At 39.1% G+C, this 17,278-nt stretch overlaps 1 protein-coding gene across 1 annotated transcript in view; it reads left to right on the top strand.

Moving 5' to 3' along the window:
• The window catches only part of ACER3 (alkaline ceramidase 3), a 66,132-nt gene that overhangs the window by 31,556 nt on the left and 17,298 nt on the right, over positions 1-17,278 (top strand). Inside the window, exons 3-6 of the mRNA XM_030449413.1 lie at positions 1,184-1,236; positions 5,123-5,175; positions 7,338-7,419; positions 8,524-8,559. Coding sequence (XP_030305273.1) covers positions 1,184-1,236; positions 5,123-5,175; positions 7,338-7,419; positions 8,524-8,559 — 224 coding nt within the window. The remainder of the gene's footprint in view (positions 1-1,183; positions 1,237-5,122; positions 5,176-7,337; positions 7,420-8,523; positions 8,560-17,278) is intronic.

Here is a 17,278-nt window from a genome sequence, read left to right as displayed (position 1 = left end):
AGAGAATTAATTATGTGAAAATATTTGATAATCCATTTTTAAATGGAGGTGCATTACAGTCCTATCTTCAAGTTCCACACTTAGATGATTCATTTCATTGAGTACATGTAATCATCACAATTCTAGGCTAGTAAATCTAAAGCAAAATCTCCAGACACATCAATCAGCTGCCTAGGCAATCATTTGCCACAATTTATTGGCCAGGGGTCTGACCATGGCTTGGTGCAGTAGTAGAAAAGGTGCTGCCCCTGCAGCAAAGCAGAGCAGCTCTACCCATGGAGCAAACCTCAAGTGCAAAGGACTTGGCTTTCTCTGAAAGGTAAAACATAATTTCTTGAAGGAAGACAAAAACATTGCATTAATGGGCTGGTTCTCACCAAATAAAAATGAGCTGATGCTTAATGAAAGTGTTAAACTGAGAGCAATTCCAAGTAATGAATTATGCATTAAATACTGTATCAGTTCTGCTCTAAATCTAACTTCTAAGAAACATTGTCCTTGTCGACCTGAAAAAAACCCTGTTTATTGGCAAAGTATAGATCTCAAATTAATTTCAGGAGTAAATTAATGGTTTAAAAATAAAGTATACCAAATAAAAATCATTACATAGAAGGATGAGCTTCCAAAGAGAAGGCTTGGAAATGGTGATCTCATTTACAAAGCAAATCTCTCCTGCTTGGGTTTTCTTTCCTTACCCTGAATTTCTGAGGTTTAGTAGCAATTCATTGCTGCTTCTAGAGCTGACAAAAAGCTCCTCTTAAAATTTAGATTTTAAAACTGAACAGTAAATAGAAATATTATGGGCTTTCAGGAGTACTAGCAGCTGAATTAATCTCTGTGTTATAGAATGATTAGGACAGATAAATCTTAATTACATTAAAATGAAAAAAAAGAGAAATAGAATTATGATGATCCAGTCATTCAGAGTTCCCTCCAGTCTTATCCTCACTGAGATTACAGCAGTTCCTTGGACACAATATTGAGTTGAGGGAAAGAGGACACCTGGCCCCAAAAATTGTTAATTCCAGCACATCACTGGTGACCAGAATGTAAAGTAGAAGGTTGTGGAAAACTGTGGATGTGTCCCTGAAATGTTCTGAAGTTCATGCATTTAAATTGATGCACCTCAAAGTTTTACATGGAGACTTTTATGTTAACCATAGGTTTTTTGATTTCTTTTCAGCTGTGGGATTGGGATCTTGGTGCTTCCACATGACCTTGAAGTATGAAATGCAGGTGAGTATTGAGAAATAACTGTGTATCTCACTACATAGTCATATTGCCATTTCTTGACTAGATGAAAACACCAAAAGAACAGCACAGGTCATGTTTCATTAGCTGTTTTCCACCAATAGATATACAGGGATCTATACTTGCATTTAAAATAAGAGCTATCATCACTTGCTTATGTTGGCAGAAGACACTTTATCCTATGGGAAATCAAGCTGTCTTTTTACTCAAATTGTTATCTTTACAGATGAGTTACTGCTTTTTCTTGTATCTTTTTTCTCATCTTAATGTTTTCTCTTCTGTTTTTTATTTATCTAAATGTACCTGTAGCATTAATACTGAAGTTAGTATCTTCTAAGTAGCAAGAGCTGAGTCTTTTCCTCACTCTTATTCTCAGGCTGAAGGCATTCTGTAACAAAGCACTAAACATTTCCTCCTGGTATACTCCATTTTCTGAAGGGACACAAGGAATTTTGTCCTCTTGTCCTGTTTCAGGTCTGAGAAGATGAAGGGAATTCACCTTTGAATCAAAGCCAGGGTACAGTTCAGAACTAAGAAACCTGCATTTAAAAATATCCTTGAAGTCTGCATTCCCACCCACAGTCAGTGGAGATACAGTAAAGTCCATGGCAGCCTTCACTTGAATAATATTACTTTATATAGGTGTTCAGTGCCATTTTAGACCCCATGAGTGTTCTATCTGCCCTCCAGGTGCCATCCCACAAATGTGTAGGTTTCTTAGACCCCTGTGTCACATCCTCTAATCTTGGGTGCATGTATTGGAGGAGACAGAGCATCTCAGATGGCATCAGGCACCTGTGCTGTGGCAACTGAATTGGGTCCTGGAGTTCTGCTAATCATAAGGCGACCTAGGACACTCCATGTGTCTACACCAAAAGTGTCTTGAGCTTGAACTGAATTTACAATATTGAGTTTGCCTCCAAAATGCTTTAGTTTTATATCTCTGGCATGTGCTGGAAACTCAGCCTCCACAGAGCACCCTGTTGCCCCACAGGATATTTGGAGCTTTTCTTGGCATTAGAAAGGGGATTTCTGGATCCATTTCACCACTTCCTCCCAAACTGAGTGTGAATTACTTATATTCTCTTCAGTGGTGAAACCTCCTTGAATCTCTACCTTTTAATCTCTCATCCTTCAGCTATTTCTTCCTAACCCTTTCAGTGTTTCAAATCCTCATTCTCACACTGATGTGAGGAGTCATGGTGAAACTCACTGATGAGTGAGCAAGGGCACCTTGAAACCCAGATCATGATAATGAGCCTGGCTTAAAACATTCTTATGTGGGACTTTTGGGTGACTTTTTGTTTTGGTTTGTTTTGGGCTTTTGGGGGGTTTTTTTGGTTGGTTGGTTTTTTGGGATTGTTTGTTTTGGGGTTTTTTTTTATGTGTTTGTAGAAGCTATTTTAATCCAAATCACTTTGAAGCTGCTATCCATGTAGTTCTGGTGCATCAGAACAATTATGGGGCCCCATGGAGTATGGGAAGTAAAGGGTGGGAGCAGAGGCTGATGAGTGGGAAGTAGGGATGTCTTGCATCATCTTTCCAAGTGGTGTAAAAGGCTTCATGTGAGACAAAGTACACTTGTTATTTGGCAGCCAAATAAGATCTGCAAGTGGCTCATAGTTACTCTGATTGCTGGCTCACAAATCACCACAGAGGAAACAGTTCAACCAGTAAATAATGGGGTTTTTTGTTCACTTGCTCTCTTGTTCTGATTAAAAGTCAGCACTGATAACTCTTAAAGAGATTTCTTTTTTTTTTTTTACATGTGTTTCACAATCATAATACTGTAAATGGTCAATTCAGATGGGTTAATTAAAAGAAATGTGAAAACTTGAAAGTTATTTAGAATACTTCAGCAGCAATTTCTTTTTCTCTTATTTTTATGGGAATCTGCTTGATTGTGCATTTCTCAAGAATCCAAAGTGTTCCTTTAACCACTGAAATCAGCTCCCTGAGTTTCATTCTCTCCATGTTTCTCCATCCTTCAGACATGTTCAGACATGGCATTGACAGTATTTCTGGAAGCATTAATTCTTGTGGATACTTGTGCATTGTCTTCTGCAAGCAGTTTCTTAACAGGGTATTTTGAGAGGCTCTTTGATGTTACAGCTCTCTCCCTGAGATGCTGCCAGCATACAAACTTAAGACTGTAATCAGCTGTCCAATTTTTTTTTTTTAATTACTATATTGTATTTCTTGCTCTTTTTTTTCCCCCTTCTTTCTTCTGAGGCTTTAACTGACTTGCTCCTTTAGAGATGCATGCATCAATCCTGCAGCTAATTCCTAGCAGACTTGGTAAAGCATATCACTGAATTTACAGATAATAACTCTTGGTACAGAGCTGAATTCAGCTATTGCTTCTGTTTTCTCTTCTTTAAGGCATCACAGCAAAGATAAAACAGTGTGTGATGGCAAGGTGCCACCTAACACACCCCTTAGCTTCAGCTGCCACCTCTGTGTTCCTGTTGCTTTTCTTTGTGCTACTTACTGAGTATTCAGGGATTTCCACCTTTTTGTGCAAGGTTACTTGTGTGCTGGATCAGCTTTTGGAACTGGCTCCAAGAAGAAGCAAGACCTTCAGTGGCAGGTAGTCAGGATTGTGAAACATTTCCTGAAGTTTCTGGGACCAAAACCCCAAAGAGCTGACACTAAGAATGATCCAGCTCTCTTCTGTAAAGAACTAAATCACTTTCAAATTTTCAGTTAGGAAAATTCTCCCAAAACAAACAGAGTCAGAGTGGCTTTTGTGCAAGCTGCTGCTGCTCTTTATCTCATTATTCAGAAAAAAATGGTTTTGAACTCCTTAAGTACTTTGTAGCAGTGGTAGGATGGTCATTTCTGTACAGGAATGGCCATCAACCACCTTTTGAGTGATGAAAAAGCTCAAAGTCTTGTTTGCATCCAGTTCATTTTCTTAGGAAAGATTCAAACCTGGTCTAACAGTTCTAAAATGCCCAACTATTAACATTTGCTTGACATGTTAGAAATCAGAAGGAGTCTTCATTGATCCATTTGTTTGCTTTTGCATTTTCATGATTTTCAGTCCCTCCTAAGAGGAGGTAAGTTTATATATTTATGAGCAGAAATTTGTTCATGTTCTTTGATGAGAAAAGGTCTAGAAGAAATTGATGCTATGATTCTTATTTTTTTCCCCTCTAATGATAAATAAATGGCAATTTTGAGCATATCTGTTCTTGAGAAATCACCTTTCTTGTGCTTACTTTTTTAATTCTAGCTCCATTAAGGTATCAAATTCTGGAAGAAAACTCTTTTTATCTGTAGCATGACATTCTGCTATTTAAGAGAAGAAAACATTAGATGGCAGTCATAATTTGGGGGGGAAAAAATCACAAGAACCCCCCAAAAAAGCAACCAACCAATGAAAAAAAACCAAACCAAACCCTGTCTCTGTGAATTAAAACAATGTAAGGAATTTCCAAAATTAGGAAATCAACATGCAAGCACAAGGTATTTCCTAATGGGCTAAAGTTCTATTTTATGTTATGGAAAATATTTATTTTCAGTTTCTCTGTGAAGTTTGTATAGAAATAATAAATGCTGCTGGGTATGTTGAGCAGGCTGTAAAGGGGGTGGTCTTAATCTGACCTGAGAAAACTAATTCTTATCTTTCAGGAGGTATGAACAGTAAAAATTGCATGATTCTTTGAAGGTCTGGGCTTCTTATGAAATGTAATATTCAAAAGCTTCAGAGTAATATGCTTATTAATGCAGCAAGCTTTAAGGAGTTGAATAGGATTTGACAAGCCAAGAATGATTTAAAAACTGTTCTTAAGATTTCTCTTTCCTTAATTACACAGGTGTGTGAGTTAAAAGTAGTTTTCATATTTTGATGTCTCTGCTTTTTTAGCTGTTGGACGAACTGCCAATGATATACAGTTGTTGTGTGTTTGTCTACTGCCTGTAAGTATTTGTTAAATGTTTTATTTTCCCTGAATATTTATGAATTATTAACTTTGGAAACTGAGAATCTGGGAAGCCAAATCTCTTATATAGTGAGGCTGGCACTGAAGCTGCAGCTGATTTCAGTGGCATCTCAGTTTTGCTAGCAGTACAGCATTACAACTTGGCCATTAGAGCCCCAGGTTGGCTTTAGTCCTAATTTTTGCTAATTTAGAAATATTTTACCAGTGTTTGTTTAGCAAGAAAAGAAAACAAAACCTCTTGTTAAAGACTTTGTGTAATCTACAAGCAGAGCTCACTGCTACTTGGCACATAAACAGCAGGCATAATAAAATCAACTTCAGTAACACCTCCCAGATGATAGATCAACACTGCCATTTAATTGAGCTGTATTTCTATTGACTCCAAATGTAAATTTCAGCTTTCTGGCTAAGCCTGTTTTCCACTCAACTGGAAAATTAAAGAAAAAAGATTTGATGAAGAGTTGAGCACCTATTTTATAGAGAGTGTCTTGGAACATGCATGACAGCTTAATGCCATGCCAAGGTGTTTTTCCTCATTTAATTTGGGGAGCAATGGAGCATTGGCAGATGCAATGATACTGTAATTTGGCATTTTCTTGCCTGAATTTAACATGATTTGTTCTGTCACTTGTAAATCCACATGATAAACTGACTTGCTGCAGACAAAAAAAAAAAAAAGTCTCTTTGCTTTTGAGCATATTGAATATTCAGCCATTCAAAATGAGAAGATCTTTAGTGAAGGTTATTGGTGGCTTGCATTGGAGATGGGGCACTGTAGGACTAAAATCTAGTCCTACATCTGTGGAAATTACCCTCAGTTTATGATTCATACATTAGTATGATTTGTGCAGAGTCAGGACCAGAATCATAATGCCTCCATCAGTGGGAATATTTCCATTGTAGCTCTTTGAAATTCCTGTTACATTTATTTTATCTGACTTGAATAGAGTTGGGGAAATGAATGAGAAATGGCTATAAAAATCTCTCTGAAAAAATAATTCTGCTTCTTTTGTGCACTGGTTACTCTTTTACCTTCAACAGCACTGAAATCTCTTACTACATTTCTAGCTGTAGTAAGATTCTGTGTATGTATGGTTGGTAGTAATTAAAATGTTCTGAAGAACAAGCTAATGTTTCAGTTAAGCCTTTAATAATCATTTTGGCTTTCTTGAAAGTAGGTGCAGGATCTGCACAGGACTTTCCCTTTTACATCATCCAGCCTTGCTGCCTCCCAAGCTCTGGGATTACTTTGGCAAACCATTTTGCAAGGTTTTGCAATGTGCTGCCTTGTACATTTTTTCCCCCCAGATATTCCTGCATGTGTTTGCTTTCTTCCCTTTTATTCACCCTCAGTAGTGCCTTTTTCCAAAAATTAATAAACAAATAATCTAGTGAAGACCTAACATAGGATTGATCTGGAGAACTTCCTCCAGCCCTAATGATTTTGTGCTTCTCAAAGTTAATTTTTGTTGGGGGTTTTTGGATCTTTTTGCTGATGGAGATGATAGGATCTGAATTTATCTTTGTAATTCCATCACAACTGTGACTGAAGCATAGCACAGGGATTGTGAAGCCAATTTTAATTAGTTGTTTCACATACTGGGAGCAATTAGCTGGTTTTCACTTTCCACTTCTACCAGTACCCAATCTAGAAAATTTACTGCACTGTGACTGTAATAAGGCCATAAACAATCTGCATTTTACCAAATGTCTAGAGCTCCCTGTTTTGTAAGGCAGTCCCTTTCCCACGTTGCCTCTGGCTCACAGATGTTATGTTTTTTAGCAGCTGCATTGCATTTAAAACTTATTTCTAATTTGCTATCCATTATTACCCCTTAAGCACCTTCTGAAAATGTTTCTGCTTCTCACTTTCTATTGACAAGATTATTTTTTTTTATGTGAGCTTATTGGGGTTTTTTGCACTAGATTTAAAAAAAAATCACTTATTGATAAAAGTGTGATTTTTTTTTTAATAAAAAAATTAAAATTTTGCATCTTTATTGGAGGAGCTACAATTTCTTGAAAGGCCTGAGACTCCTTTGGATCAATTTTCTCACAAGTTCTGTGATAGCATACCTCAAAAAATGCATCCTTTTTATGCTGATAAATCTTACCACTCTCCTTTATGTTCTCTTCCAGGTATGAATGTTTCAAGCACAAGAATACAGTCAATTATCCACTGCTTTTCTTGTTAATAACATACAGCTTCGTAGTCACCATAGTAAGTAACTTATTCTAATATGAGATTTTTTTACCTGTAGGTTGACAGTGAAGGAATATTATAGAGCCAGTACTGAATCCCTGTCACTTCCAGTCAAGAAGGACAAATTACTCTTTTGTTGAGGAAGTTTTGCTGGCCAGAGGAACCCAAAACCTTTCTATTGAAAGCATTGTGTAGCATAAATGAAGAAGAGAAACAGTAATCCAGTTGCTAGAATAGGAATATGAGGAAAACAGTCACTGTTGACTTGTTCTGAGACCTTGGAGAAGCTGCATTCCTCAGTTCTTCTACAGAAATGAGAATAATCCTGTTCAACAGACTGAAAAAATCTGTGGTACACAGTCTAGGTTTTTTGACTGGTGTTTTAAAACAGCAGCCAGAATAAGAAGGAAACCTAGCTGTGAAAAAATGGGGAAATATTTTAACTGTGTCCTGGCTAACTTGGTGCCCTTTCTCAGTGCAGTGTGTTCTCTTTATGAATAAAATGATATTTTTACTGGCTGTCAACCACAGGTGGAATCATCTTCATGATTTTTATTGATAAATAGGTCTCTGAAAAAATAAGGATTATAGGTTGTTTTCTCCCTTCAGAATACTTGCCTGTTCTCTTTTGTGCCTCCTAAAACTTTTTTATACTTGTGGCATGGTATGCCTAAGATCTAGTGCCCTTCTTGCTTCAAAAGCAGAAATTAAATTAACTCTGTTAACAATAGAAAGCACTGCTAGCTTTTTGTAAAAGGAACTGAAATGCTAAAGCATTGTCAGAACCATTAATAACAGCAGATCAAAGTACAGTACATTTTCTTGCATATGGAGAATGTATCTGGTAATTTCTGCATCTTAATTTTTTTTTTTTTTTGTGTTGCAACTCTATTAAATGAAGAGAAGTTAATGTCCCTATTTGTGCTTCTTATTTCAAAATAATTCCATAGTTAAGACCTCAGGCTGTGCCAAAGGAAAATTCAAATGTTTAATCCACTTTAACAGTGCTTGGAGAGACACTCGTGTCTTGATTCTTAACAAGTCTTAGCAATACTGAGATGACTAATGCTATGATAGTTCTCTGTTGCAAATTATCTCTCTTTTTTTTTTTGATCTTTTCAGGTTTACTTAAATTTGAAAGAGCCTGTATTCCATCAGGTAAATCTTGGTTTTTTTAAGGACCTAATCTTTGTTTTAAACTCTGCTGCTCTTGTGGAATGTTTTACGGGATTTTATAGCTGGGAGGAAGATGGAAGGCAAGCCCAATTTGCCTTTTCTTTCTTCTTTCATCAGTGTTGCTGCCTGTCATAGTGCTATCCTCCTCTACTTGCTGCCCTGAAAAACTAGAATGGTTTCATGGATGTTGTCTTTTAGCATTTGACCTCATATTTCACGTGGGTTTCATCATGTGGCAAGTGTAACCAGGTGACCCTGGCTGTGGGCTAAGGTGTGTGCCAGCAGGAGGGCTTCAGGAGTCCTTGTCCTTTCCATTAGCAGATGTTGTGAAACCAGGATCTGACATCAAGATGTGCCTTGGATCCCTTAGCATCATGTTTTCCTCTCCACTTTAACACACCAGTTTGTTGGTTGGGTTTGGGTTTGTTTTGTTGGGTTTTTTTAGCTACTCGATTTCACTTTGTGTTAATTGAAGCTGAATTTAAAAACCAGGATATCCTCTAGGGTTGTGTAGGAGCCTGGTACTGTCTTAGCAGGCTTAATGGCATCTTTGGAAGAGGTTCCTTTTGTAGCAGTCCCAAAATATTAATGTGCATTCACTGCCTGTGGGGATAGGACTTGTACCACTTGCCTCTTCACAGGAGGTTAGAAATCATGCTTGCTTCCCTGTGCCATGAGTAGTTTTTCCTCATTTATGATTTTTTGATCAGGGAGAACAGCTGAAAAATTGCCACAGCAAAGATGTGCCTTGGATCCCTTAGCATCATGTTTTCCTCTCCACTTTAACACACCAGTTTGTTGTTTGGGTTTGGGTTTTTTTGTTTTTTTTATCTACTCGATTTCAGTTTGTGTAAATTCAAGCTGAATTTACAAAACCAGGATATCCTCTAGGGTTATGTAGGAGCCTGGTTGGTACTGTCTTAGCAGGCTTAATGGCATCTTTGGAAGAGGTTCCTTTTGTAGCAACCACAAAATATTAATATGCATCCACTGCCTGTGGGGATAGGACTTGTACCACTTGCCTCTTCACTTGTACCACTTGCCTCAACTTCACCACTTGCCTCACTTGTACCACTTGCCTATGTCACAGGTTAGAAATCATGCTTGCTTCCCTGTGCCATGAGTAGTTTTTCCTCATTTATGATTTTTTGATCAGGGAGAACAGCTGAAAAATTGCCACAGCAAAGATGTGCCTTGGATCCCTTGACATCATGTTTTCCTCTCCACTTTAACACACCAGTTTGTTGTTTGGGTTTGGGTTTTTTTGGTTTTTTTAGCTACTCAATTTTTGTGTAAATTCAAGCTGAATTTACAAAACCAGGATATCCTCTAGGGTTGTGTAGGAGCCTGGTACTGTCTTAGCAGGCTTAATGGCATCTTTGGAAGAGGTTCCTTTTGTAGCAGTCCCATAATATTAATGTGCATTCACTGCCTGTGGGGATAGGACTTGTACCACTTGCCTCTTCACAGGAGGTTAGAAATCATGCTTGCTTCCCTGTGCCATGAGTAGTTTTTCCTCATTTATGATTTTTTGATCAGGGAGAACAGCTGAAAAATTGCCAAGGCAAAGCACTGAGCTCTTTGCAGGACAGGGCTTTAAAGCTTTAATTTCTGAAATTGGTAGTGCTTGTCAAAATGTGCCTGCTGCATCAGCAGTTGTAACAAGGATATGTGATTCCTGTTGGTGCTGAATAACAGAATAAATTCCCAGCTGCTCTGAGTAATCTCTCCTAGAAACTTAAATTGTTCCTCTGCTTATAGATAAGAAGATAAACTTGCAGGGTTTTTTTGATGATCTTAATTCATTTTTTTTCCCCTCTACTTGTTTCCAGCAGGAAGGGACTGACAGGGGTGCTAGCTTTAATTTCTGGTGCTTTTACTGAGCTGGTTAGCACTGGTTTTGAATTAAGTAACTTAAAGTAATTTTGTTAAGCACAGTGGTAGAATTTGCTACTGGTGTTGGACTGGTTTCTTTAACCAATTATCTGCTCAGTCTACACTTATTGCAATAAATATATCACAGCTTCACTATATTCACTATATATCACATTCACTATATTCCAGTTAGATGCATTGACACAGATATTGTCCCCATGTCACTGTCATTAAGATAATACATATTGAGACTTGTCAGGAAATATGGAAATAGGGAAACTTGGAATTGTTGCCCCAGACATTGAATGTCTCACATCTGGTTTCTCTTATTCAGAATATGAATCCCCTGTTATAATTTATACATGATGAATCAATGTAGAAAAGATTTAAACCCATAAAATTGCTGGACTTTTTCCAACTACTCTTTCCAAATATATTTTTATGGAGAACTTAACAGCCACAGCCAAATTCCAGATGTTCAAGTATTGCACCCATGCTTTTTTTACATTATTTGCTAAATATGTTGTAAATCCAGAAGAAACATTTCTCTGACTGCACAGCTAAGCAAGGTTACTTTCTGATGTACAAAAAAAAAAAAAAAAAAAAAAAGAAATCTCAATATAATTTCAGTATTTTCCAACAGAGTGGGTCACATAAACTTGAAGTAAGGTTAAATCTGCTCTTGCAGTCACAGTTTAAACCATAGTCTTGCTCTCTAGCTGTACTAAAAAGCAGCTTCAGGACATAAAGCAGATTTGGATTCTTCTAGGTGCTTGCCTGTGATCATCAACATTTGTCAGCCTTGTAAAAAGAGGAATAACTACACAGACAGCTTTTTATTGTTCATTGTTTCAATGTGGGTTTATTTTTTTCCCTGACACTAAGAATGCACTAAGAATGGAAAAAGTAGAAAAGGATCCTAATATTTTTGGTAGTCAAGATCCAAGACCTGTTTTTCAGTGAATTACTTTCTACTTTCCTCCTCACCTTAAGCTCATAAGTTGCTTACTGCCAGCAGGGATTTCAGCTTGTTATTCCTGGCACAGTGGCACCAGAGACCAACAGCTTTTTATCCATCCATATATTGCAGATCTTTAAGGGCCTTAGTGCTTCAACCACAGGAAGGATGAGATGAGTATTTTGGTTGGTTAGAGGATCATTGGAAGGAAAAAAAAAACAAACTTCCTTGCCTCCCAACTTATTTGGTGTTTTTTACCACCTCATCAATTAACTGAAAGATAGCAATGGCCTTTACAAGCTTGTTTTGTCCTGTTCATGTCAAAATCTCTCAAGCCTAGAGCACTAATATTACCTAATTTCCATGGTTTTGAAGCCAGCATCATTATCAAAGGGAAAAGATGATCTTTAAGGCCCCTTCCAACCCAAACCAGCGCTACAGGCTGGGCACAGAGTGGTTGGAGAGCAGCCAGGCAGAAAGGGACCTGGGAGTCTGGATTGCCAGGAAGCTGAACATGAGCCAGCAGTGTGCCCAGGTGGCCAAGAAGGCCAATGGCATCCTGGGCTGGATCAGGAACAGCGTGGCCAGCAGGTCCAGGGAAGAGATTCTGCCCCTGTACTCAGCTCTGGTGAGGCCACAGCTTGAGTCCTGTGTCCAGTTCTGGGCCCCTCAGCTCAGGAAGGAGATTGAGGTGCTGGAGCAGGTCCAAAAGAGGCAACTGGGCTGGTGAAGGGATCCAGCAGAGATTCTGTGTGGAGAGGCTGAGAGAGCTGGGGGTGTTCAGCCTGGAGAAGAGGAGGCTCAGGGGAGACCTCATCACTCTCTGCAACTCCCTGAAAGGAGGTTGGAGCCAGGGGGGGGTTGGTCTCTTTTCCCAGGCAACTCTCAGCAAGGCAAGAGGGCATGGTCTTAAGTTGTGCCAGGGGAGGTTTAGGTTGGATATTAGAAAGAATTTCTTTCTGGAGAGGGTGATCAGACATTGGAATGGGCTGCCCAGGGAAGGGGTGGATTCTCCGTCCCTGGAGATATTTCAAAAGAGACTGGATGTGGCACTCAGTGCCATGGTCTAGCAACCGCAATGGTGGTTCAAGGGTTGGACTTGATGATCTCTGAGGTCCCTTCCAACCCAGCCAATTCTATGATTCTATGATTCTAACCAGCTTTGCCTCAACCCTTTTTCCCACCTGGCACACAAATTGATGGCAGTGTGATTGAGGATACTCAGCAGATTAAAACCCTCCTTGGAATTAATTTAGTTACTGATCCCTGTTTGTTTATTTGTGCTCAGACTTGGGAAGGGGTGAGAGAAGACTGACTGCTGGTGTGGAGTGATCCACAGACACACAAATACAAGACCACCCTGGAAGTAGAAGAAATTACCCTGGCAGTAAAAACTTCTAGACTCAATTCTGACAAGTAGCCTTCTTTCTAATATGATTACAGCCTAGAAAGTTGTCACCTAGGAAGCAATATTTTCCATCCTCATTTGTTTATTTGCTGCATACCATATGCTGGCTATACACTCATGATCAAAAACCTTTCAGATAGTGGGCCAAATTGTGTTTAGTAATGAAATAGATCTCAAAACCTGTTTTATTTGCATAGTCATTTGCTGAAAGAGTTGGAAGCAAATTTTGAGCAAATAGGTAATCAAAAGGTAAATAGAAAATTAGATTAAATAGCTGGTTCTTCTACATTAGGAAATGTGATTTTAAAAATGTCTTTTGTATAAACATTCCAGAAGGGTGGTTCTGATGTCCCATGACAAAAAAGGAAGCTGGAGAAGTAGAATTGCAAATAGGGGGAGGGAATGACTAAGGGAAAATGGCTTAAGGAGATGAAGAAAGTCTCAGTCTGAATTTTCCTGGGATTAGTAGTGGGATTGGTTTTATTTAGCAACCTGTAGCAGGAAAAGTGGAATAGTGGTGATACCTGTGGTGATGCCAAGTTCAGAGACATCACTGGGCACAGAGGAGGAGGTGAAGTGGTAACTGGCAGACCCTGAGGATGACAAATGATCCTGGTGAGAGTCATAATAATATTACCAGTGAATTTTCTGCAGTAGTGCCAGAAGGAAAATACAAGTATTGGATTTACCATTTGTGGTGACGTTGGATAAGAGGAAAAAGAGTTGAGTTTGGGATAAAAAGGTATTTCATTTGCCTCAATGAAAAAAACTAGTAACATGGATCTCCACAGGTGTTTTAAATCTACAAGTGCAAAAAAGAAAGACAAAATAGAATGAAATGTGCATGAGAAGTACATGTGGGACACTGAAAGTGCCTGAAGAGTATGGCATGTCAGGGCACAACCTGATTAGGTTTACAGGACTCAGCACATTTTGGGTAATCTCTGTGGATCCATTTGCTGCCCTACAGCTCTTCTGGGCTAAGGCAACAGTTAGATGAAGGCTTGTGGGTGGCTTCATATATTGGGCTTTCTCATGCAACATATTCTTACTTTCTACATGTTCACTTTTCCAAGGAGTTTGTTAAAAATGAGCTTTTCAGGGCATGTTGTACCCACAAATCCATTTCTGTTTGGGTTTTGTCCTGCTGAAAACCACGTAAAGAACCAATTTGGGTGACTTTTCACTCTCTTACCCAGCTGTTTGGAGATGTCTTCCAGAAAGTGGAAGCTTCCAGCTTTCATTCTGGCTACAGGAGCTGAGGGAATGTAGAAGGTTGTAGACCCTCCAAAGGATCAGCTCTATAGGGCATTGAAGGAGAAGCTCAGTTCACTGCTGCAGTTACTAAAATCTGAGTCACTTTACTATCACTTTCTTGCATCTAAACAGAACCAAACCAAGTGGATCTGAATTAATTCATTCAGGAGCTCTCAAGGCAGCCTGGAGCACTAAATAAATACAACTATGCTAAGTTACTCAGTGGTTCTTTTCCAGAATCTCTTCCTTTTTCTCTGCTCAGGTTTCTTTTCCACAATACCAAGAGCATGTAGAAGTCCTCAGGTTTGGTTTTTTGTTGTTGTTGTAAATTGCCAATCCCATTTCCAACTTGAAATAACTCTCTATGGTTGGTGTATTCATAGGTAAGGAGTGGTTGCCAAGAACCCCAAATCTTTCAGTGCAGTTCCCAGTGTGTACACTAATATTTGAGGCTGATAAATTGACTTTATTAACCAAGGACTGGAGCAGGGGGAACAAGAGGAGGGGAAATAACAGCCTGTTGTTGCTTTCTGTCCTGGAAGAGGAGATGAAGAACCAGTTTTGGATGCTCCCCCAGTGCAGAGTATTAACCTTGCCTCTCTGACTTGCATAAGAAGTGAATCCCTCTGATTTGCTTAACTACCTCCACATCAAAAATGCTGCCAAACACTGACCCCCAAAAGGTTAAATTCCCTTTTGTGAGTTAGAAGGATATTCTTCATATTTAGCCTTCTTAGCAAGTAATCCACTGTGTATTAATAAGACTTTGGGATTTTCCCCACTGCAGAGATGGGCTTCAGAGCTGAAGCACATTCAGCTTTATTTGCATCTTAAAGAGGGATCTGTCTAGTGATAACAAAAGATGATGAGTTTCTGCTGTTCCTTTTGTTTCAGTTGTAGTCAAAGTGTGTTCTTGAGCTATAGAATTTAAAGGAACTGTGAGACAAAATAGCCTAAAAGTTGCTTGGGTTTTTATCTGTCACTTCAGAGATGTGTTGAATTAAAACAAAGGGAGCTAAAGGAACTGAGATGTTTGAATCAGCTTGAATAAGGTAGATTTCTTATTTTATTTTATACATTTTCCTTCTTTGGGGAGACAGAGAATACCTACCCAATTTTTAGCACCATGAAAATAGGAAATCCATGGGTGGTTAAAGTTGCAAAACAAAGCACTGAAGGGTGAACTGAGTTGTGGAGCTCAGTTTCTAGGGCTCTAGTAAGAAACAGCTGTAGCCAGCCATGCAGGTTCTGCTTATCACAGCAACACCTCCTCGATGCTCACCTTGGGTGTGAAGAGGAGGATTGGAGCTTGCAGAGCAGAACAGTTTGTTGTTCCAGTTTTTCACAGGCTTTTAAACACAAATGTGTTTTACTGCTAACAACCTGTTTGTGTGGGGGAGCAGAGAAGGCAAGAAATGGAAGTGTCAACTGTGGGCATCTTTTTCTTCTGTCACTGCAAGGTTCCTTTTGTATTTTGCCTGCCTCCCTCCATTAGGACTGTCCTCTTCTGCAAGCCATTAAGCAGCTCACTAGGAGATACCAAGCCAGAGGCTCTACAAAGAAAGCTTTTCATAGCTTTTGCTTTTTTTCTGCTTTTAGCAGCTGCTGCAAGAAAAAGCATTTTTAGCCTTTGTTGTACCTGGGCTGCATACAGCTCATGTTTCTCTAGACATAGGCTGACACTGTTTTAACTCCTTCTACAAAGAACCCAAGAGCAAATTGGATAAAATCATGAAGCTGCTTGCCCCTCTAACCAGTATGTTAGAAAATTGTCTTAATGAGTAGTTTTTTCTTGTGTGTCTGGTGAAGGAAGAGCATTTTAGCAGTGGAAATTGTAGGAAGGAGGAAATGAGCCAGGAAAGGGCATCAAACTGGGATTTGGGTTCGAGAGGAGCCTTTCTGTGAGTTTCATCCTTTGTTCCATCCCTCTCTTAGAACAAATTGTTTGATTTAATTAGGAAAACACAACAGGCTGCTTTAAATGAGACTGAAGTGAAATGGCATTGAACTTTTCAAACTGTATTTGTTATATGGTGGGGTTTTTTGGGTATAATGTCAGTCAGGAAGAATCCAGCACCTAGCACACCTGAGCACCCTTCTGCCTTTAGCTTGGGACTGGAAAGCACTTGATACTCAGCCTAGCTCAAGCAGGTGTTGTCATGGTTTGTTTTTTTCCTTTTTTCCTGATTTATGTGCTGTACCCCAGCAAGAGGACTGGAATTAGTTTGCAGTTTTGTGTAAAGCACAAACCAGAGCAAATCAGCCTTTCAAAGAGTTTTGCTTTAACTCCACAGAGCAGAGCACACAGTAGTAGTAGCTGAGTGACTGAAGTTATTTCATCTGCATGCAGATAAAGAGCTGCTGTGCTGAAAGGCTTTGTACAGTCAATATTTACCTGTTGTCCAACATAAAGACTTTGTTGCCTGTCTTATTGTGTGTATATGCACTGGAAATAGGGTGTATGTGCCACTAACCTCACTCTTAAAGCTACAAGGAGTTTGAAAATTCACCTTTTTTGAAAGGTAGGTTTCACTTTGCACTTTTGCAGCAATCTGTTTTATGTCAGATGAGTAGACAGATGCAGATGTTTGCAGGAAAATAACAACAGCCTGCAGGGCAGAGGAAGAGGTTGTCCTTGCCTTAAGGACAACATAATCTAAAATAAGGACAGGTATGAGGAGGTCAGTAGAACATGGTTAAGGTCACTGGTTTGTTTGTAAATGCATCTCTGTGGGGCTCTGGCTTTTAAAAACAGGCAGCAGAGGTTTATATTTTTTTTGTGTTTCAAGGCAGCATTAGATAGGACTTAAAGCAAAATGAAAAAGGAAGCTCAAGGAAGAGGGAAGCAAAAAAATAGCAGGGGGCTCATGGGCTGCTGCAGAGGGGCAAAGAGCAAGGCACAAGTGCTTGGAAGAAGCTGCCTTTTGGCAGGGGGAAAAGAGTATTCAGAATAAAAAGCCTGGGCAGTAATTTAATGCCACCAGTGTCAAAAAATCCTCCCCACTGCAGTGGCTTCTGCATCACTTCCCAGGCATGGTTTAACCACATTTCTTCTCTCCTTTAATCTGCACATCTTGGAGATGGTGTTATGTTGTTATGTCGAGCCTCAGCTTGTGAATAAAAAAGGGGGAGAGTGATTTAAGAATCACAGGGCAGAAAATAATTTGTTACTTTGACTTTTTATGTAAGTCAGGCAATTACAT

This window comes from Calypte anna, chromosome 1 (assembly GCF_003957555.1).
Source record: "Calypte anna isolate BGI_N300 chromosome 1, bCalAnn1_v1.p, whole genome shotgun sequence".
In the NCBI taxonomy this organism is placed as follows: Eukaryota; Metazoa; Chordata; class Aves; order Apodiformes; family Trochilidae; genus Calypte; species Calypte anna.
Note: the sequence above shows the minus strand (reverse complement) of the source record. Positions and strands in the feature narration are given on the sequence as shown.